This window comes from Globicephala melas, chromosome 14 (assembly GCF_963455315.2).
Source record: "Globicephala melas chromosome 14, mGloMel1.2, whole genome shotgun sequence".
NCBI lineage: Eukaryota > Metazoa > Chordata > Mammalia > Artiodactyla > Delphinidae > Globicephala > Globicephala melas.
Window position 1 is genome coordinate 7,330,557 of NC_083327.1, and position 23,936 is coordinate 7,354,492.

At 37.7% G+C, this 23,936-nt stretch overlaps 1 protein-coding gene across 15 annotated transcripts in view; it reads left to right on the forward strand.

The window, feature by feature from the left end:
- The window catches only part of FAM135A (family with sequence similarity 135 member A), a 123,397-nt gene that overhangs the window by 29,283 nt on the left and 70,178 nt on the right, over nucleotides 1–23,936 (forward strand). For all 15 annotated transcript variants that reach the window (XM_060283321.1, XM_030859203.2, XM_060283328.1 and 12 more), the window contains one exon: nucleotides 3,900–3,979. In XM_060283321.1, the coding sequence (XP_060139304.1) occupies nucleotides 3,900–3,979 (80 nt within the window). The remainder of the gene's footprint in view (nucleotides 1–3,899; nucleotides 3,980–23,936) is intronic.

The window sequence follows — 23,936 nt, forward strand, 5'->3', positions numbered from 1 at the left end:
TGTGAACTTCTCATGGAGTGATCCAGGCAGTATTTGAGAGCTTCCGTGTTTCCTACTGTGACTAGCTTTTCCAGATTCTAGCATATTCCCTGCTCTAGATTTGGAATCAGCCAACGGGCTCTAGTTCCTTTTCGTAGGAAATAGTGTTTAGAAATCGTAATATATGTGTTAAAGATACACATTTTTATTGAGTCATTGCTTCTAGGCCTTCTCAGTTGACAGAGATAGAAAATACATTTTTTTAAGAAAAATATATGATAAATTTTTACTATTTTCCTATTCTAATTTTAGATTACAAGGATTTTACTTTTTTAATTTTATATTTATCTCTTTTCATTTACACTGAAAATCTTGGTTCCTAATAACATGATTACTTAACTTTATTCATGTGCGTGCAAATATGTCTAAGATAATTTCAAAATAATAGCACCACCAACAAGACTATAAATGTTGTTTAAAGCTTCTTTGGGCTTCTCTTTTATTGTAGAATATATCCCATGAGGAATAGGCACTTAAAGTACTATGTTTTAAAAATCACTTGAAAGAACTTTGTGAAATTGCAGTTAAGAAGGTACACATTAAGTTCAGTTGTTTTAGGGTGGTTTAGGGGATTGCTTTTTTTAAATTTAATTTATTTTGTTATATAAAAATATTTTGTGGTTCCAAAATCAAAACTCTGAAGTACATACATTGAGAGAGGCCTTGTTTTCATCCTGGTCCCTTCTCCTGACCCCCATTCCCCCACCTATAGGTAACCATTTTATTTTTTTATTAGTTTTGTGTATATGCTTCCCTTTTATTACTTTTTTTAAAAGGCAAAAAATATATATAATCATATCCTTTCTTCTTACACAAAGTTAGCATAGTACACATGTTCCATGCTTGCTTTTGTTGGTAAAAAATGTATCTTAGAGATCACTCCTTTGCAGTATGTATAGATATACTAAATATAGATATGTAAATATAGGTATACTAAAATATATATATAAAAGATTACTTTTTATAACCATGTGGTACTGCATTGTATAGTTGCACCATAGTTTATTCAGCCAGTCCCTTAATAATGGACATTTTGCTTTTTTCTTGAGTTTTCCTGTTGCAGTTAAGGCTGCAATGAATAGCCTTGTGCTACCTCATTGAATATTTTTGCTAAAGTATCTTTGGGAAATAGTCTTAAAAGTGGGATGCTAGGTCAAAGAGTAAATGTCTATGTGTTTTTGCTCCTTATTGCTAAATTCCCCTCCATATGGCGTTGCACAATTTTACCTCACCAGCAGTACAGAAGAATTTCTTTTTGCCCAGAGCCTCACCAGCAGAGTATTTTGTCAAACTGCTGGTTTTCTTTCGATGTGACAGATGAGGAAGGATAGCCCATTATAGTTTTAATTTGTAGTTTTTAAAATTATAAGTAAGATTGAAAATTTTTTCATGTATTTAAGAGACATTTGCAGTTCTTTTTTGGTGAACTGTTTATTAATTTTCTTTTTCATTTTTTTAGGTTAATTGGCCTTTTTCTTCTCAATTTTTAGATGCTCTTTATATATTAGGAATATAACCCAGGCTTTTAAAGCCGAAAGTAAGGTTTGTCAGAATGGATCAGCAGATGCCTGCAGGACAAAAGCAGCTTCATTGCGTTGTCTACCTGACTGATTTTGTTTGATAATTCTATACTATTTTGTTACTTCAATAATTTTATAAAGATATATTTTTATACTTTATTTGGCTGTTTTAGTTGTTTTTTTAGCAAGAAGTTGTTCTGAATAACCTAGCTCACCACAGCCCTTAGAAAAGGAAATATTTTATCCTTTGCTTTTAAAATTTTATCTCTTATTTGATATTTTACGTAAAAAAAGTTAACATATGCACATTTGAAAGTTTTGTTCATTTTTGAAGATTTATACCTTTAAAGTATCATTAATTTTAATTAAAAAATATATTTACAGTCATAATAGACTGCTTTTATAAATGCAAAGTGAACATCGCTTAAAATAATGTAGGTAATTACTTCCAGTGGTTTGTTTCTCCTGTATCTCTAGAACTTAGCCCAGTGGCTAAACATAGGTGGGTCCTCAATAAGTCATGAATTAATGGTACGTGTATGTATATGTATACACACGCACATTTATTTATTTTTTAATATGTTGAACTGTATGTTTTAGGCACTTTTTTTTTTCATTTATTTATTTTTGGCTTCATTGGGTCTTTGTTGCTGTACGCGGGCTTTCTCTAGTTGCAGCAAGCAGGGGCTACTCTTTGTTGCAGTGCGTGGGCTTCTAATTCCGGTGGCTTCTCTTGTTGCGGAGGACAGGCTCTAGGCACGTGGGCTGCAGTAGTTGTGGCACACGGGCTCAGTAGCTGTGGCTCGTGGGCTCTAGAGCGCAGCCTCAGTAGTTGTGGCACACGGGCTTAGGTGTTCTGCGGCATGTGGAATCTTCCCAGACCAGGGATTGAACCCGTGTCCCCTGCATTGGCAGGCTGATTCTTAACCACTGCGCCACCAAGGAAGTCCCACATGCACATTTAAATTCAGGGAGTTTTAAATTAGGATACTCTAACAGTATACAGTAAATGCAGAGTGTTGTTTAAATGTCTCTGAATTTATGTGTGCAAATCATTATATTAGGATTGAGGGTGTACACTTACAAATAGGACATAGTTCTTGTGCTTAAGAAGTTTAAAATGAAATGTCTATCAGTTGCTTATTCTTAAGCTCTTATACCACATACCTGAATATTTTAAAATAGCAATATTTCACTTAATCTTTAATTAAAATTAAAACTTTGCTCTCCTTTGGTCCCAAGGCTCCTGCTCTTTCCACTTTGATTTTTCTTCTCAGTCATCTCACGGCTTCAAGGTGACCTCATCTTAATCTCAACTAAGCATCTCTCTCTGTGGAGTTTTGCCATGTCTCTTTAAGGCCAAATTGTGATTTTAAAGGTTCTAAATTTAATTGGCTACTGTTTCATTCACTCTTTAATTCGGGCTTTGTGATCTGTGTTCTCTTCAAGGCCACACCTTCCTAGAAATAATAGTAATAAATATATTTATATATTTTAATCTTTGTATTATTTACAAATGTAATATTTAAACTATCATCTAGGAAATTATTAAAGAGAAATAAAGACTAAATATTCAGCTCCCTAGGGTCCATCTAAAGTCATCCCTGATTTATAATCTTCATTTAGCTTTTAGTAACCCTCTGTGTGTGTGTGTGTGTGTGTGTGTGTGTGTGTGTATACAAAGATACATGTATCCTCCATTACATACACAAACTAGTAGTGTAATGATGTTAAAACACAAGCATATTATAATACTTCTATCTCATAATTTTTTCTGTTTAAACTGATATTGTTAATGACTGGTAGATTTTTTTTAATATATATTTTTTCTTAATTTTGTAGAATAAATAAGCAAGTAAAAGTGCATAAACTAAACAGAATAGTTATGACCTCGAAAAAATACTGAATTCTTTAAACCAAATACATATAGTATGAAACTAATTTTTTTAAAACTGTCTACTATTAATCCTGTATTTTCTCAAAATTATGCTTAAGAATAATTTATTATCTTTTAAAAGAAAAAAATGAATAAATCAAATAAAGCAGTGAAACTCTTAGAATCGTTAGTAACTCCTATGGTTGCTATGCATTCTCTCATTTAAAGTAAGATTGTTTCTCTTGTCTGTCTTTACACACGCCTGTTTCCCTTTGGGTTTTATGCCATGCTAGTATTTGATCTGTGTGTGGATCTGATACACTGTTTCCCACCAGCAGTAAATACTGTGGGAGACTGATAGAAGCAGACCAACTTTATTTTTTAATACATATAGATATATAGAAATTGCGGCATTGCATATTTTTAAATGTTTTGAAGTGACTTCTTTGTCTCTTTTGCTTTAGTTTTTACCAGATTCGTGCATCTATGAAAATTCCACCAAGAGTTCCCCACAGAGTAGAAGCTAGTTTGTTACATGCAGCAGGTAAGCCAAGGAATATTTTCAACTGTTTTTAAAAAATGTGAAGCAACATTATAATGACCAATAATAAACTTCATAATTATCTTTATCTTTTAATTACAAATATAAGATGCCAAAGAGCATCATTCTCATACCTCTTATAAAAAATATATTTGAGGCCTCAGTAAAACAGACTTGGTTATAGGTTCCTTGTCTCCCTCTTAGGTTTCTTATGACGAGTGAATAAAAGAAAGTATGTGAAATTTCCATGAAACCAAACATAAGTGGGGGTAGTATCATTTATATCATGTAATCTATAAATTTAACAAATACACAGTGAATGTGGACACATAATTTGACATATGATCACAAAGGTGTTTTATGATAAAGTTTTATAGTATGCGTTTTGAGAATATTTTTCAACCACTTTTTTTTTCTGGTTGATTAATTAGAAAACAAAGGGCCAGAAAGCATAAAATAGACATGTTATAGCCGCTCTTTTATTACTCATATTCTGAGGAGACACACCAGCATTAAAGGATTGGTGGCCCTGACATAATCATTGGGCATTTTTTCAGCTTTCCTGATACAGTATACTCTGTTTCAGTCTAAGCAGTTAGAAAACGAAATGGTTAATGAAACGTACTAGAGAGTTATATATTTCTAATATGAATTACTAGTTTTCAAAGCATCACAAAATAATAAGTATACCTAACATTAAAGCTATGTTGAGCACAGTTCAGTTCATTTTTGAAATTTAAAAATATATTCTGGGAATTTGAAGTGTTGAGGATTATCTTTCTTAGCGTACTATGGATACCAAAATGCTGGTTAATGTTAAAGTTTAATGAATTGTACGTAATGGAGAGTTTACTCTTTCTGAAGACTGTCAGAATGCTCAGGGAGGCCTATTGCTTATGACCAAAAATATGTACCTTTTTTCTTTTCAAAATTAATTTTCTTCTTGGGCTGGTGTACCTGTTGGAGTATACATTTATTGTCAATAGGTCTTTTGTAAGTCTACTTTCTAGGAAACAGGTTAAAACAACTAATGTTACAGGACAGATTGGTACTGGCTTTTTGACCTTAATCAGCAGACTAAATGTCCTGCTCTGTTGTATCTCCTAAAGTTGCCAGTTGGAAAATACTGTAGAAAAACTTCTTTTTTCTGGACTACCTTTTTATTTATATATATTTTCAGCCTTATAGAGGAATAATTGACAAATATCATTTTATATATTTAAAGTGTACAATGTGATTTGTTATACACATACATTGTACAGTACATATACATATGTGATTTGTTATACAGATACGATGTGAAAAAATTGCCATGGTCAAGATAATTAACACATCTCTCACTTCACATAGTTAGTTGTTCTGTGTGTTTGTGGGGAAGAAGGCCGAAGATTTATTCTTAACAGATTTCAAGTATACAGTACTTTATTACTAACTATAGTCATCATGCTGTGCGTTAGATCTGCAGAACTTATTTTTCTTATAACTAAAAGTTTGTACCCTTTGACCTACATCTCCCCATTTCTCCCACACCCCAGCCCCTGGCAACTACCATTCTACTCTCTGTTTCTATGAAACTGACTTTTTTGTTTTGTTTCCACATGTAAGTGATAACATCCAGTATTTGTCTTTCTGTGTCTGACTTACTTCATGCAGCTTAATGCCCTCCAGGTTCATCCATGTTGCTGCAAATGACAGGATTTCCATCTTTTTTATGGCTGAATAGTATTCCATTGTTTAAAGAAGCACTGCATTTTCTTTATCCATTCATCCACTGACAGACACTTGGGTTATTTCCACGTCTTGGCTATTGTGAATGATGCTGCAATGAAAATGGGAGTGCAGAATTTTCTTTTAGATACTGATTTCATTTCTTTCAAATATATATTCAGGAGTAGGATTGCTGGATCATTTGGAGGTTCTATTTTCAATTTTTTGAGGCTCTTCCATACTGTTTGCCATAGTGACTGCACCAATTTACATTCTCCCCAACAGTGTGCAAGTGTTCCCTTTTCTCCACATCCTGGCCAACATTTGTTATCTCTTGACGTTTTCATAATAGGTATTCTGACATCTTTGTGCTTTTGATTTGCGTTTCCCTGATGATTAGTGATGTTGAGCACCGTTTCATGTACCCGTTGGCCATTTGTATGTCTTCTTTGCCAAAAAATGTCTGTTCGGTTCCTCTGCCTATTCTAAAATCAGATTGTTTTTTTGCTATTGAGTTGTTTGGTTCTTTATATATTTTGGATATTATCCCCTATCAGATATATGATTGGCAAATATTTTCTCCCAATCAGTAGGTTGCTTTTTCTTTTGTTGGTGGTGTCCTCTGCTGTGCAGAAGCCTTGTAGTTTAATGTAGTCCCACCTGTCTATTTTTGCCTTTGCTTTGGTGTCAAATCCAAATGATCGTTGCCAAGACCAATGTCAAGGAGCTTTTCCCCTTTGTTTTCTTCTAGGAGCTTTGTGGTTTCAGGTCTCAAATTTAAGTCTAATCCATTTTGAGTTAATTTTTGTGAGTGATATATAATAGGGGTCCAGTTTGATTCTTTTGAATGTGAATGTCCAGTTTTCCCAGCACCACTTTTCAAAGAGACTTTCTTCTCCTTATTATGTGTTCTTGGTGCCTTGTCAGGTATTAGTTGACCATATGTGGTGGGCTGATTTCTGGGCTCTCTTTTTTGTGCCATTGATCTATGTGCCTGTTTTTATACCAATACCATACTGTTTTGATTACTATAGCCTTACAATGTAGTTTGAAATCAAGAAGTGTGATGCCTCCAGCTTTGTTCTTTCATTCTCAAGATTGCTCTGGCTATTCAGGAACTTTTGTGGTCTCGTACAAATCTTAGGATAATTTTTTCTGTTTCTGTGAAAAATACCATTGGAATTTTGATAGAGATTATATTGAATTTGTAGATCACTTCAGGTAGTATGGATATTTTAGCAATATTCATTCTTCCAATCCAAGAACACAGGTTATCTTTCCATTTATTTGTGTCTTCTTCAGTTTCTTTCCCCAGTGTCTTATAGTTTTCAGTGTACAGGTCTTTCATCTCCTCTGGTTAAATTTGTTCCTAAGTATTTTATTGCTTTTCATGCTATTGTAAATGGGATTTTCTTCTTGATTTCTCTTTCAAGCAGTCCATTGTTAGTGTATAGAAATGCAACTGATTTTTATATGTTGATTCTGTGTCCTGCAACTTTATTAAATTCATTGATTAATTCTAACAGCTTTTTGGTGGAGACTTTAGGGTTTTTATGTATAAGATCATGTCATCTGCATACAGAGATGATTTTAATTCTTCCTTTAAATTCTTTAATTTAATTAAAGAATTTAATTCTTCCTATTTGGATGCCTTTAATTTCCTTTTTTTGCCAGTTTGTTGTGGCTAGGACTTCTAGTACTGTGTTGAACAGGAGTGGTAAGAGTGGGCATCCTTTTCTTGTTCCTGACTTGAGAGGAACACTTTGAACTTTTTACCACTGAGGATTTGTTAGCTGTGGGCTTGTCATAAACGGCCTTTATTATGTTGAGGTACATTCCTTCTGTACCTAATTTATTGAGAGTTTTTATCATGAAAGTATGTTGAGTTTTGTCAAATTATTTTTCTGCATCTGTTGAGATGATCATATGATTCTTATCCTTCATTTAATCCTTCATTTATCTTCATTTCGTTAATGTGGTATATCACGTTCATTGATTTGCATATGTCAAACCATCCTTGCATCCCAGGGATAAATCCCACTTGATCATAGTGTTTGATCCTTTTAATGTGCTCTTGAATTTGGTTTGCTAGTATTTTGTTGAGGATTTTTGCATCTATGTTCATCAGAGCTATGGTACACAAAGATATCAACACTTTTACAAATGCAGTGGTGCTGAATGAACTGTGAGACGTGCTGCTTTTCCTGCCCAAGACCATCCCCAGCTTGGCTACCTTTTATGTGTGTCATGTTCCACAGCTTCTGAACCATCCTCTGAAACCTCCCTGGGAATGTAAATCTGGCATCCCAATTGTATTTCCTGCCAGTATACCCTAGAGTAGCCTATGGTGTTGAATGTTTAAGTTTGTATGAAAATTATAGAAAATAATCGTTGATGGAATGTCATGACTTATTAGAGGTTCACAGATATAGTAGATCCAAAATAATGTTCAGGTGAGTTTCCTCACCAGCAATCTGAAAAACAAAGAGCAAAGAAAGGCAGCCAGTTTATTCCAATCTAAGAGGTATTGGTTCCTTTCTCTTTTTATGTCTTTCCTCCCCCAAGATTTGTTTCATTTTAAAATGATATTTAAGAGTTCCTGGAGTATGTGTACCTTTTTAGTATTAGTAAATTTGTTAGGAAAAAGTATCCTTCCAAAATTTTTCTGCCTCCAGAAATTACTCCTATGTATTTGGCTGACTTTGTTTTAATAAATATATATCACTGATTTCTAGACTCATCCTTGCTAACAACATAAATATGTTTAAGTCTCTTTTCGCTTCTGTTCCTTAACAGTTCACGTTTCCTTCCAAGGGCTTGAATTTTCTCTGTACTTTTTGTTACATACCCTATTTTTCTTCTAATTTAGATTTTTTTTTTTTTTTTTTTTTTTTGCTGTACGCGGGCCTCTCACTGTTGTGGCCTCTCCCGTTGCGGAGCACAGGCTCCGGACGCGCAGGCTCAGAGGCCATGGCTCATGGGCCCAGCTGCTCCGTGGCATGTGGGATCTTCCCAGACCGGGGCACGAACCCACGTCCCCTACATCGGCAGGCGGACTCTCAACCACTGCGCCACCAGGGAAGCCCTCTAATTTAGATTTGTGCTTCCATCTCAAGACCTTTTCTTTCCAGCTCTATATTTTACCATATATCTTACACCAGGTGAATATTTCTGGAAAACTTTTAAGAAGAAGAGAAAAAAATGATGATTTTGTCTGTGAATTGCAGTAGGCAGGTTAGATGGTTTGGGAATTAGATGGTGTTATACAGCTTATTGCAACATGTTTAAATTATTTCCAGCACAAGATTGTGCTGACAGTGAGAGGCTTGAGTCAGGACATAGCTGTCATCTTATAATAACATCAGTCATGAGAGACAGTGAGTATTTATGGGGCTGTTGAAAACGGAATAACAACAGTGCATTCAGAGATTTCTACAACAGAGAAGTCATTGCCGGTTCTGGGAAGCTGGCTCCAGTTTGAAATGTTAGAAGACTATGTACAATTTTGATAAAAAGTCAAGAACAACTCGCCATTTCTAATAGTGATAGTAGTTTTTAAAAAGAAACGTATACTGTTTTATTTGATTTTTCGTATCTATCCATCCCTTTTCTCTGAAAAAAATATTTTTATGCAAATAATACCAGCAAAGAGTTAAAAGATCCATTAGTTCAGAAAGATTAGTAGTGCAAACCATAGCTCCTTCTCTGGATTCACCCGCTTTTAACTGTTTCTGTAGCCCTGATGGTTCCCCTACATGGACATTCCACGTCCTGTGACAATTTATGTCACACCACTTCCTCCCTCTCTCCCTATTTTTTAAGAGGTACCATTATTCTCACATTTCTCTTTGATCATTACTGGAGCTTCAAATGAAATATTTAAGGTCTGTTTCTTATTTCAGCACATATGACAAACCCCTCATTTTCTAAAGTAAGGATATAAACAATCTTACCTCTTTTTTCAAATTTTCTCTTTCCCTCCACTTCCCAACCTGTTGGACATATCCTTTGTTTTATATCATCAAGATTGCTAACATTCATATTCGGATTTGTAACTGTAGTTAAATCTTGTGTTTTTTGTCTATGGATTTATTCCAAATGTTGAAAACAAGTAAACAGCATTTCCATTTCCATGGTAACACAAGAGGAAAAGGGTTTATAAAATTGAAATGACTATCCAACATAAAGAAGGAGGATCTTAAGTTTCTGGCAAGACAAGGCAAATCTAGTTCTCGTTTTGATATTGATCTGGGTCACCTATGAAATCGAGATAGCTATAGGTATATCTTAGGTATTTCAGTAGTTGTAGAGTCAAAGGTGCAGCTTTGTTGTGGTTAACAAAGTAATTCCTTGGAATCAGGATACCAGCTTCCTTTTATGTTACCTTGGAAAACTCACTTAACCTCTGCGAGCTTCAGTTTCTTATCTGTGAAATGTGTGACCTGCTTTACAATAAGTGAAAGTTCATAGCAAACTGTAAAGGGCCATATACATGTAGGATATTGTTATTGGGCTTCTAGTAATACAAGAAAGAATAAGAAGCAGTCAAGTTTGACTCATTTACTATGCCATTTGTGAACCATTTAATGTTGTAAAGAGCTGAAACTTACATTATTAATTGGATGTTTTCCTATGATTTATGTAATTCTTTTATGCAACATAGTAATTAAGCACATAGGATAACATCTCATGTTAATAAGTAAATCTAAATTTTTTTAAAAACATCAATAAAACCATTTCTTGGACAAGAAGCATGAACCAGGATGACCAAGGGCAAGAGGGGAAAACCGAAGGGAGGAAGAGACCTCAGAAAAGTCCCTGGACTTTATAACTTATTACAGAAATCTGGGTACCTGGGCTTCCATTTCTATTCATATAAAGCTCGTGTAATCTGCACAGAGTATTTGAATTTAGACATAACTAGTTTCAAGTCTTGTTCTGCTGTTTACTAGCTTTATGGTCTTAAACAAATTATTCAGTTTCTCTGAGCCTTTCCTAATCAGTGAAATGGAAATAATCCCTGTTTCACAGTGTGTTTTTTGAAAATTAAGTGAGAAAATTGGGTCAAGAGGCCCAGTGTAGTGCTCAGTAAATAGTGGGTACTTTGTCCTGGCTTCCCATCCTATCTTAACTGCCGTAGATGTTAAAGAGCTGCAATAAGGTGACCTCTAGGATCTCAGCACCCGCTTGATGTAAGGACAGTCTCGGAAGAGGGAGCTACTGGAGCCGTTTGTGTGCCTCTCCCTTCTCCGTGTTTAAGGGTTGGCCTTGCTTGTACACAGGAGAGCTGATTGGTATGGTCTGCCCTCTTCAGCACCTTCTCTGGGTCTTTTCTTCCTCAGTGAGACAGCTCTTCCCCTCCAGTGTGGGGTTCTGTAGTGAGTGTAAGAGTGAACTGCAGGTATGTCTTTGAACTAGTTTATCAGTGTGGCATAGAAGACCAAGCACAGGCTTTGCAGCAAACAGCAGTGGCATTTATTTCCTGGACAACTTAGTTACGTTATCAGAGGCTTGGTATCTATAAAATGGATATGTTAATCCCTGCCCTATAAGATTGCCTAAAGGATTCATAACAATATCCGTAAAGCACAGTGCCTGGCACATAGTTAGTGCTCTACAGATGGTAGCTAGTAGTAGTAGTGAGAAGCAATAAGTAAGTAATAAGTAGTCATTAAAAGTCAGCTATTGTTCCTTTTTTCTTGAATAAATTTGGCATTTTTATTGAATAATGTAACACTGTATAAATTTAACATTGTGTACAATGTATTACTTTGATACATTTGTATATTGTACTTTGATTGCCATTGTAGTGATATTTATCACATTACCTAATTATAGTACAGTATTGTTGTCTTTATTCATTATGCTATGCATTAGATCTCTATGACTTATTTATACTATACTCATTGCAAGCTCATACCCTTAAGCTACATCAGTGTTATCTTCCCACTCCCCCATACAAGGGGATGGCGGGGGTGGGAAGATAAGATTGTTCTTATTTTACTCTCTGTTCGTTATGAGTTTGGCTTTTTTTTAGGATTCCACATGTAAATGATACCATACGTACTGTCTTTCTCTAACTTACTTCATTTAGCATAATGTGCTCAAGATCCATCCATATTTTCGCAAATGGCAGGATGTCCTCCTTTCTTGTGGCTGAATAATATTCCATTGTGTATATATACACCACACCTTTTTTATCCTTTCATCTGTTGATGGGCATTGAGATTGTTTCCACATCTTGGGTATTGTGAATGATGCTGCAGTAAACACAGGAGTGCATATATCTCTTCAAAATCCCATTTCCGTTGCCTTTGGGTATACCCAGAAGTGGAATTGCTGGACTGTATGGCAGATCTAGTTTTAGTTTTTTGTTTTCCACAGTGGTCAGACCAACTTACACTCCCACCAACATCGTGTGAGGGTTTCCCTTTTCTCCACACCTTCGCCAGCACTGTTGTCTCTTTTCTTCTTGAGGAGGGTCATTCTGGCAGGTGTGAGGTGATAGGTAATTGTGGGTTTGTTTTGCATTTCCCTGATGATTAGCCTTGCTGAGCATCTTTCTATGTGACTGTTGGCCATTTTAGTGTCCTCTTTGGAAAAAAAAATCTATTTAGTTCTTCTGTAAGACTGCTGTTTATGGGGAGAAAGAAAGAGAAATTGCCCAAAATTCAAGCAATAATATGCAGGGAAAGTCTTATTACTAAAAAAGTATATTCTCCACTTCGATAAAAGCTTCACAACTAGATAAACATTTGGACTAATAAGAAGTCAAACCTGGTTGAACCAAAAAGAAATTTCCAGCTATTTGTGTTTGACCAGGGTTTTTCTAAGGCTGTCTATTCTGGGTAGGATTCCTTGTGCATATTTGTATTGCATTCTTTTCCTACCTACCACCACCCAGTGCTTTTATACTGGTGGTAGTGGTTAAAAGAAGAAGGGGGCTTCCCTGGTGACACAGTGGTTAAGAATCCACCTGCCAATGCAGGGAACATGGGTTCAAGCCCTGGTCTGGAAAGATCCCACATGAGGTGGAGCAACTAAGCCCATGCACCACAACTACTGAGCCCGCGTGCCTAGAGCCCAGGCTCTGCAACAAGAGAAGCCACCGCAATGAGAAGCCTGCGCACCGCAGTGAAGAGTAGCCCCTGCTCGCCGCAACTAGAGAAAGCCCGTGAGCAGCAACGAAGACCCAACACAGCCAAAAAATAAAATAATAAATAAATACATACATACATAAATTCTAAAAAAAAAAAGAAAAGAAAAGAAAAAGGGGGGGACTTCCCAGGTGGCGCAGTGCTTAAGAATCCGCCTGCCAATGCAGGGGACACGGGTTCAAGCCCTGGTCTGGGAAGATCCCACGTGCCACGGAGCAACTAAGCCCGTGTGCCACAACTACTGAGCCTGCGCTCTAGAGCCCACGAGCCACAGCTACTGAGCCCGCGAGCCACAACTGCTGAAGCCCACATGCCTAGAGCCCGTGCTCCGCAACAAGAGAAGCCACTGCAATGAGAAGCCCGCGCACACAACGAAGAGTAGCTACCCCTCGCCGCAACTAGAGAAAGCCTGCATGCAGCAACTAAGACCCAATGCAGCCATAAATTAAAATTAATTAATTAATTGATTAAAAAATAAATAAAAGAAAAAGGGAAGTCTGGAAATAGGGGCTAGGTATCAGGAAGAGTTGGCCCAGGTGCTTTGCCGTGGCAGTGGCTAACTGGCCACTTGTAATGAAGCGTCAGTATTTTGCAGTGCTGCTAGAAGAACCATCTCTTTCTCCCCCGTTAGTTGTTTCCTTAAGCTCTGCCCAGGCACCAACCTTTCAGGGCCTTCCTTTGACAGACACTGAAATGTTGTGATAGGTTTTTCTGAATTGTGAAGAGTTTTCATGACTTGACCCCCATCCTACATGTCTGACTTTATTTCCCACCATTGTCCCTGTGGATTCTCTGGAACAGATTCGCTGGGCTCTAACCTCCCTCCTATTCTGTGCACATTCCTCCCCTCATTGTCTCCTTTGTTAGCCCGTAGATGCCTCCCATAGGCACTGAGGAGTTTCCTCTGCCATGTTGTCATAGCGCTTTCTATAGACTTCTTTCAGCTCTTAGCATCTTAACACATTTTTTCCAATTCAGAAATGGAATTCTAATGCAAACAAACAGCAAGAATCATTAAAGAAAAATGCTTTTAAAAATGAGGCAAGTTTAAAGAAATATATAGCTAGAGACAATTCATATTATGTCACTAATTCATTACTGTTATCAGGAACTGAATAATTTCGACAACTGTGAATGGAAAAATCACCAGAAAGTTAGCTCTTGCAATAAACTCTTGCATAGATTATGAAACTTGAGTCCATTTGGCATCACAAGCCTCCACTTCCTTTCCCTGGATTCAGCGGCTTCCTTCTGTCACTGCCATTTGTGGTCTTTTTACCTGGCTGAAGAGACAGTAATAATTACAGTGCCATTTGCTTTGGCCTCCGGAAATAAGGAATTAGGAGATTATCACATTGTACTGCAATTATGTGCTTGAATGTTTCTATCCAAACTAGACTGGGAACTCTGAAAACAAGGACAGTGTTCTCATTTATGTTCATATCTCTTAGTTCTCGTTATTTTAGCGGCAAATTATGGTTGAATGAATGCTCACTTGTGCACAGAATAAATGAGAGATACCAATGCTAGCTGTTTAACCAAAAGAAATGGAAATGCAGAAAGATGGTGATAGGAATAAAATCTAAATTATCATGATTTAATGGAAGTATTTGTAGGCCTCTACCACAAGTCTCTCAAAGTGTAGGTTTGATGTTTGGGTTAGCAGATGACTGATAGGCAAAGTGAAAATAGAGTCATTTCAACAAGGAAATAGGGCACTAAATTAAGAAGTTAGATGAAAGTTCAGTTCTTCAATAGATACTTGCTGAGTGCCTATTATGTGTAAGACATGGTCCTCACTCGTAAATCAAAGCAATGAAACGTGTTTATGTGGTTCCTAACCTCATGGATGGAGGTTATCATCAAATAAATGTTAAAAAAGCAGGGAGGCTTTCCGACTCAAGACAATAAACTGAGTACACACATATGTCTTGGTCTTCTTGTTTCCAAGACTCCTCAGTAATAGCAATGAAGGAGTGTAAGAAGGAATAACAAAAATATTTCAGTGAATTTTGAAAGACAGAAAACAGAAGTAGGAGCTGAACTACCTTTTCGGGATACTTTCCCTGCAAGCGTGCAGATGGGAATAGCAGATGAAGGAAAGTGAGAGGCGGGCCTGAAAACAGGGATAAATTAAAGGTCTGTAATCAGGACAGCTGGGCACCCCAGGCCCAAGTACAGAATGTCAGGAAATTAATGTTAACCTTAGGACGAAAACCTCAAGGCTTCTCTCTAAATAAATTGCCATGGGTTACTAACACTCCAGAGTAAAGCACTCTTTTTTTTTTTTTTGGTAAAAAACACGTAACATGAAATTTCCTCTCTTAACAAACTTTTAAGTGTTAAGTGTTGCTAACTGTAGGCACATTGTTGTTTGACAAACTCTGTACGTTGAACATGGTGTACCGAGGACTCCGCATTTACCCCAGCTCCTGGCCCCTAGCAACCACTCTTGTACTTACCGCTTCCATGAGTGCCGATGTGAGATCCCTCGTGTAGGTAGAATCACGCAGCATTCGTCTGACCTATTGCACTTAGCATAAGTCCTCATGGTTCATCCATGTGGTAGCGTATGACAGGATTTCCCTCTTTTTTTAAAAAAAATTAATTAATTTATTTATTATTTATTTTTGGTTGCATTGGGTCGGTTGCTGTGCGCGGGCTTTCTCTAGTTGCGGTGAGCAGGGGCTACTCTTCTTTGCTGTGTGTGGGCTTCTCATTGTGGTGGCTTCTCGTTGCAGAGCACGGGCTCTAGGCATGCAGGCTTCAATAGCTGTGGCTCATGGGCTTAGTTGCTCCGTGGCATGTGGGATCTTCCCGGACCAGGGCTCGAACCCATGTCCCCTGCATTGGCAGGCAGGTTCTTAACCACTGCGCCACCAGGGAAGCCCACCTCCTTTTTTAAGGCTGAAAATATTCCATCTTATATCTCATTTTCTTTATCCATTCATCCGCTGATGGACTTTATGCTTCCATGAACAGCACAGTGCAGATATATGTCTTCAATACCCTGTTTTCAAATCTTTTGTATAAATATCCAGAAGTGGGATTGCTGGATCATATGGTAGTTTTCTTTTAATTTTTTGAGGAACCTCCATACTGCTTTCCATGGTAGCTACATCATTTACATTCCCACCAGCAGTGCACACAAGTTCCAATTTCTCCACAAGTGCTGACCGTGTACCTAATACCATATGAAGTAAGAAATAAATGAAGTTTCTTTTTTTTTTAATTTTTTAATTTAATTTTATTTATTTTTTTATACAGCAGATTCTTATTAGTCATCCATTTTATACACACAGTGTATACATGTCAATCCCAATCTCCCAATTCAGCACATCACCACCACCACCACCCCGCCGCTTTCCCCGCTTGGTGTCCATACGTCTGTTCTCTACATCTGTGTCTCAACTTCTGCCCTGCAAACCGGTTCATCTGTACCATTGTTCTAGGTTCCACATATATGCGTTAATATACGATATTTGTTTTTCTCTTTCTGACTTACTTCACTCTGTATGACAGTCTCTAGATCCATCCACGTCGCAACAAATGACCCAATTTCCTTCCTTTTTATGGCTGAGTAATAATTGTATATATGTACCACATCTTCTTTATCCATTCTTCTGTTAATGGACATTTACGTTGCTTCCATGACCTGGCTATTGTAAATAGTGCTGTAGTGAACATTGGGGTGCATGTGTCTTTTTGAATTATGGTTTTCTCTGGGTATATGCCCAGTAGTGGGATTGCTGGATCATATGGTAATTCTGTTTTTAGTTTTTTAAGGAACCTCCATACTGTTCTCCATAGTGGCTGTATCAATTCACATTCCCACCAGCAATGCAAGAAGGTTCCCTTTTCTCCACACCCTCTCCACCATTTGTTGTTTGTAGATTTTCTGATGATGCCCATTCTAACTGGTGTGAGGTGATACCTCATTGTAGTTTTTTTGTTGTTGTTTTGGTTTTTTTTGCGGTACGCGAGCCTCTCACTGTTGTGGCCTCTCCCGTTGCGGAGCACAGGCTCCGGACGCGCAGGCTCAGCGGCCATGGCTCACAGGCCTAGCCAGTCCGCGGCATGTGGGATCTTCCCAGACCAGGGCACGAACCCGTGTCCCCTGCTTCGGCAGGCGGACTCTCAACCACCGTGCCACCAGGGAAGCCCCTCATTGTAGTTTTGATTTGCATTTCTCTAATAATTAGTGATGTTGAGCAGCTTTACATGTGCTCTTGGCCATCTATCTGTCTTCTTTGAAAAAATGTCTATTTAGGTCTTCTGCCCATTTTTTGATTGTGTTGTTTGTTTCTTTAATATTGAGCTGCATGATCTGTTTATATATTTTGGAGATTAATCCTTTGTCCGTTGATTCATTTGCAAATATTTTCTCCCATTCTGAGGGTTGTCTTTTTGTCTTGTTTATGGTTTCCTTGCTTTGCAAAAGCTTTGAAGTTTCATTAGGTCCCATTTGTTTATTTTTGGTTTTATTTCCATTACTCTAGGAGGTAGATCAAAAAAGATCTTGCTGTGATTTATGTCAAAGAGTGTTCTTCCTATGTTTTCCTCTAAGAGTTTTATAGTGTCCGGTCTTACATTTAGGTCTCTAATCCATTTTGAGTTTATTTTTGTGTATGGTGTTAGGGAGTGTTCTAATTTCATTCTTTTACATGTAGCTGTCCAGTTTTCCCAGCAACACTTATTGAAGAGACTGTCTTTTCTCCATTGTATATCCTTGCCTCCTTTGTCATAGATTAGTTGACCATAGGTGCGTGGGTTTATCTCTGGGCTTTCTATCTTGTTCCATTGACCTATGTTTCTGCTTTTATGCCAGTACCATATTGTCTTGATTACTGTAGCTTTGTAGTATAGTCTGAAGTCAGGGAGTCTGATTCCTCCTGCTCCATTTTTTTCCCTCAAGACTGCTTTGGCTATTCTGGGTCTTTTGTGTCTCCAGACAAATTTTAAGATTTTTTATTCTAGTTCTGTGAAAAATGCCATTAGTAATTTGATAGGGATTGCATTGAATCTGTAGATTGCTTTCGGTAGTATAGTCATTTTCACAATATTGATTCTTCCAATCCAAGAACATGGTATATCTCTCCATCTGTTGGTATCATCTTTAATTTCTTTCATCAGTGTCTTATAGTTTTCTGCATACAGGTCTTTTGCCTCCCTAGGTAGGTTTCTTCCTAGGTAGTTTATTCTTTTTGTTGCAGTGGTAAATGGGAGTGTTTCCTAAATTTCTCTTTCAGATTTTTCATCATTAGTGTATAGGAATGAAAGAGATTTCTGTGCATTTATTTTGTATCCTGCAATTTTACCAAATTCATTGATTAGCTCTAGTAGTTTTCTGGTGGCATTTTTAGGATTCTCTGTATATAGTATCATGTCATCTGCAAACAGTGACAGTTTTACTTCTTCTTTTCCAATTTGTATTCCTTTTATTTCTTTTTCTTCTCTGGTTGCTAGTCTGCTGGCTAGGACTTCCAAAACTATGTTGAATAATAGTGGTGAGCGCAGACATCCCTGTCTTGTTCCTGATCTTAGAGGAAATGCTTTCAGTTTTTCACCATTGAGAATTATATTTGCTGAGGGTTTGTTATATATGGCCTTTATTATGTTGAGGTAGGTTCCCTCTATGCCCACTTTCTGTACAGTTTTTATCATAAATGGGTGTTGACTTTTGTCAAAAGTTTTTTCTGCATCTATTGAGATGATCATATGGTTTTTATTCTTCAGTTTGTTAATATGGTGTATCACATTGATTGATTTGCGTATACTAAAGAATCCTTGCATCCCTGGGATAAATCCCAGTTGATCATGGTGTATGATCCTTTTAATGTGTTGTTGGATTCTGTTTGCTAGTATTTTGTTGAGGATTTTTGCATCTGTATTCATCAGTGATATTGGTCTGTAATTTTCTTTTTTTGTAGTATCTTTGTCTGGTTTTGGTATCAGGGTGATGGTGGTCTCATAGAATGAGTTGGGAGTGTTCCTTCCTCCCCAGTTGTATGGAAGAGTTTGAGAAGGATGGGTGTCTGCTCTTCTCTAAATGTTTGACAGAATTCACCTGTGAAGCCATCTGGTCCTGGACTTTGTTGGAAGATTTTTAATCACAGTTTCAATTTCATTACTTGTGATTGGTCTGTTCATATTTTCTATTCCTTGCTGGTTCAGTCTTGGAAGTTTATACCTTTCTAAGAATTTGTCCATTTCTTCCAGGTTGTCCATTTTATTGGCATAGAGTTGCTTGTAGTAGTCTCTTAGGATGCTTTGTATTTCTGTGGTGTCTGTTGTAACTTCTCCTTTTTCATTTCTAATTCTAATTTTATTGATTTGAGTCCTCTCCCTCTTTTTCTTGATGCATCTGGCTGATGGTTTATCAATTTTGTTTATCTTCTCAAAGAGCCAGCTTTTAGTTTTATTGATCTTTGCTATTGTCTTCTTTGTTTCTATTTCATTTATTTCTGCTCTGATCTTTATGATTTCTTTCCTTCTGCTAATTTTTGGTTTTGTTTGTTCTTCTTTCTCTAGTTCCTTTAGGTGTAAGGTTAGATTGTTTATTTGAGGTTTTTCTTGTTTCTTGAGGTATAGCTATAATCTTCCCTCTTAGAACTGCTTTTGCTGCATTCCATAGGTTTTGGATCGTCGTGTTTTCATTGTCATTTGTCTCTAGGCATTTTTTGATTTCCTCTTTGATTTCTGCAGTGATGACTTGGTTATTTAGTAACGTATTGTTTAGCCTCCATGTGTTTGTGGTTTTTACGTTTTTTCCCTGTAATTCATTTCTAATCTCATAGCGTTGTGGTCAGAAAAGATGCTTGATATGATTTCAATTTTCTTAAATTTACTGAGGTTTGATTTGTGACCCAAGGTGTGATCTATCCTGGAGAATGTTCCGTGCGCACTTGAGAAGAAAGTGTAATCTGCTGTTTTTGGATGGAATGTCCTATAAATATCAATTCAATCTATCTGGTCTATTGTGTCATTTAAGGCTTCTGTTTCCTTATTTATTTTCATTTTGGTTGATCTGTCCATTGGTGTAAGTGAGGTGTTAACGTCCCCCACTATTATTGTGTTACTGTCGATTTCCTATTTTATAGCTGTTAGCAGTTGCTAACAAGAAGTTTCTGCTCCTTCCTCCTGAAATTCTCCTCCCTTCCGTCTTCTTTTGATTAACTTTTTCATGGTATTTCAACTCAAATGCTGTATTGTCACCAGAGCCTTTCCTGACTCTGCAGACGTAGTTCACCCTCATCTTATGAGATGCTACAGCACTCTGTCCTTCTCTGTCACACTTAGTGCAGATGGAATTTACAGAATTAGATGAGGGCAGGGAAGGTGGTTTTTTGGTTTGTTTTGGTTTGGTCTGGTCTACTTAGCTTAGAACAATGCATGACATAGGTAATGCAATAAGCATTTAAAATTTTATTGTGAAATGTATCAGACATTTTTGAAGTTAATGTAAAACATTATTTTATTAAGTGATAAAATAAACTCCCAGGTACCAACCCTTCATTTAAGAAACAGAATATTATTAGTACCATAAAAGCGCCCTGTGTAATCCTCCTGACTTTTGTATTAATCATTCTTTAGTTTTGCTTATAGTTTCATTACCTATGAGTATATGCCAAGGACGTGTCTGGTTGAGTTTGGAAAAACTGAGTAGCAAGCACAAGTTCAGCTGTGGGGGAAAGCTGCTGCCATGAGAAAGCTGAGCAGTCCCTGGGTTATGGTGTGCTTCTGTGCACTGAAACGTTTCAGGATCCCTTAGGGGAGTTAATGGGCAAGGTCAGGAGTGACTTGTGTGAATCCACACTTCCAAGCCATAGTGTGATGGAATATTTTGTGAGTTCACACATCCAGGGCTCCTGCCAGGGTCACAGTGTGATGGAGTATTGTGTGAACTCACACACCCAGGGCTCCCGCCAAGGTCGTAGTGTGATGGAGTATTGTGTGAACTCACACATCCAGGGCTCCCGCCAAGGTCGTAGTGTGATGGAGTATTGTGTGAACTCACACATCCAGGGCTCCCGCCAAGGTCGTAGTGTGATGGAGTATTGTGTGAACTCACACATCCAGGGCTCCCGCCAAGGTCGCGGCATGGTGGAGCATTAGATAGCCAATGTGTGGAATAGGCTGGTTTACATCTACACTTAACCATTCAGTTTTCCTTCCTTCAACTCTTAGGAGTAGGGCAAAGCAGAAAACCTCTATGAGAGGAAAAGACTGCCCTCATATGATCTAGGCTATAGGGCAGAAACTTTCTTAGTGCACCCTCAAGCAAATCAAGTGCTGAAAGGAATCTGGCCAAGCTTTTAATCTGTCCTTAGGTTAAAAAATGGCCCCATGGCAGCACAGGTCTTTCAGATGATAGACCTCGGTGTAGCTGTGGGTTGAGCACACTGATCCAATCTTGGTCAGTCACCTCTGTATCTAAGACAGAGGACCTCTTTGGAACCTTCCTTCCTGTCTTCCTAGGGATTCCCTGTACCTTCCTTGTGCATTGGATCTTGTTTCCTAACACCTATTTTGTCTCTTGGTTTACTCTCTCATTTTGGTGGAGCCTATTCTCTATTATCTTGTTGGGGAAAGTGGTGTAGGAAATAAATATCTCTGAAACCTTTAGTGTCTAAAAATGTCTTTATTCTGCTCTTACACTTGTTTAGCTAAGTATGGAATTCTAGGTTGGAACTCTTCCCTTCAGAATTTTGAGAATATTGCTCCATTGGCTTTTGGGTTGCAGCCTTGCTGTTGAGAGTTTCAAAGCTTTTCTGGTTGCTAGTTCTTTATATGTGATCCTTTTCCCCTTTCAAGAATCTTGTAGAATCTTCTCTTTGTTTTGGCTGCCCTAATGGCACACGATGATGTACCTCTGGTCTCTCAGTACTCATTGGGCCCTTTTCCTCTGGAAGGAGATGTACTTCAGTTCTGGGAAATTTTCTTAGTTTGTTAATCATTTTCTCCCATTTGTCTTCTCTGTTCGTTCTTTATGGAACTTCTGTCATTTAGATGGTGGATCATCTTCACTGGTTCTCTTAATTTTTAGTTTTTTTCCTCTCCTTTTTTTCCATTTATTCCTCTTTGCTGTATTTATTAGGTTATTTCTTCAGCCGTAACTGCTTTTTTGAGCTTTTTGCTTTTCTTTATCTCTTTTTTTTGTCTATCTCTCTTTCTCCTTCCTCTCTCCCCTCCTTTTCCTCACTCCGTCTCATTCCATTTTTTCTTTTAAAATTCAAGTGCTCTTTTGTTCTATGACTGTTCCTTTGTTATAGCAACATTTTCCTTTTTAACCATTTATTGTATTGAAGTATAGTTGATTTAGAATGTGTTAATTTCTGCTGTACAGCAAAGTGACTCAGCTATACACATATATACATTCTTTTCATATTCTTTTCCATTATGGTTTATCACAGGATATTGAATATAGCTCCCTGTGCTATACAGTAGGACCTTGTTGTTTATCTATCCTATATATACTAGTTTGCATCTGCTAATTGCAAACTCCCAATCCATTCTTCCCCCACCCCCACCCCCAGTTATAGCAACATTTTCTTATTTCATGAATGCAATTTTTTTTAAGAACAATACTGATAGATTTTTAAGTTTTATTTCTCTCTACAAGTTGCTTTTTCTCTGTTTTGGTTTCTAACTTGCATGTTAGAAGCTTTCTTCAGGTGTCTGATAGTCGTCAGTTATCTGCACGTGACTGAAAGGAGGCTGATTGGACGTTCAGAGGGCACACATGGGACTTATGTCTTCGAGTGTCACATTAGGGTGATGTTGGTGAGCTGATTGCTAGGAATCTGTGAAGTTGGTATCTGAGATCTTATCTAATAAAATAGATTTACATAACAGATCTATTATAGACATTTTGGCCTGGTCTGATTCCCCGTGTCAAGAACTGTGAAGAAGCTGAGATTTTACGCTACATGTTGTTGAAAGTAGCTCTCCATGGTTTCTCAGTCTCCGTACATCTAGTGAGCAAGGACGCTGAGAGGCTTTTGTTCCAGACCATCTTTTTAAGGATGTTGCTGTAGTGAAGAGCTTTGGGAGGTGTAGGTAGTGTCTCTGTCTGGAGCAGAAGGTGGATTTGTTTACTGTCCAGTATGACAGAGATACCGTCTCCCTCCAGTTCAAAGGTTAGACAGGTTTTCTTATACCTCCTTAAAAAAGATCAAGGTTTCCTAAGCTTAGAGTTCTTCAACTGTGACCCAAACCCTATGCGTGCGTGGTATCCACCTGTGTCACCCCTTGTGACTTGGGGGAGTGAGAACAAGGGCAACCGAGGTGAACTTGAAACTCTGACCCCAGAGTCTCGTGTCTCTTGCCAGCATCCATGACCCTGTGGCCAGCTAGCTTACTGGCTTGCAAATAGGGTTAGATCTTACGCTCTTTACAGTTCTTGAAATGCCAGGGAAGACTCTAGCCTGTTTCCTTCCTGGAGAGTAAGACTTCTTTAACTGCCAGCATTCTGGGAACCCAGTAGAGGAAGAGCTCTGTGCACCTCGGCGTTCAGGGTTCAGAACGCCTCTGCTTATACCTTCGTGCTCTCAGCTTTGCCAGGTGACTTCCCGTTCAGAGGACCTCTGTTCTGTCATCTCTGGGGAACAAACCTCCAGACTCCTCAGGTGAAGGAGGCCTGTAGCAGGGAGAGGACGTGGGGTTCTGGTCCTTGCTGAGAGATCCCCTTCTCAATGAAGCATTGCCTGACTTTTCTGTTTAAAACCGCTATCCTTCTCACCCTCTTTCCTCTCTTTATCTTTCTGCATAGCACTTACTACCTTCAGACGTACTGTATCATTTTTCTTATTTACTGTCTTTATTCTCTATCACCCTTCCCACTGGTGTGTAAGCTCCAAAAGGTCAGAGATTTTTATCTCTTTAATTTTACTCTTTATCTCTAACACCTAGAAAGTGTCTATTATGTGCCTATTTATAGACTATCTGTTATAATATAGCTGTTGTCATAGCTATTCAGTAAATATTTGTTGACTGGGTGGGTGAATGAACGACTGGAGGAACTTGCACAGCTTTTGCCCTTGGCTTCTGGTTTGAGAATAAAACTTGATAAGTTTATTTTCTTTAAGTCATTGGTA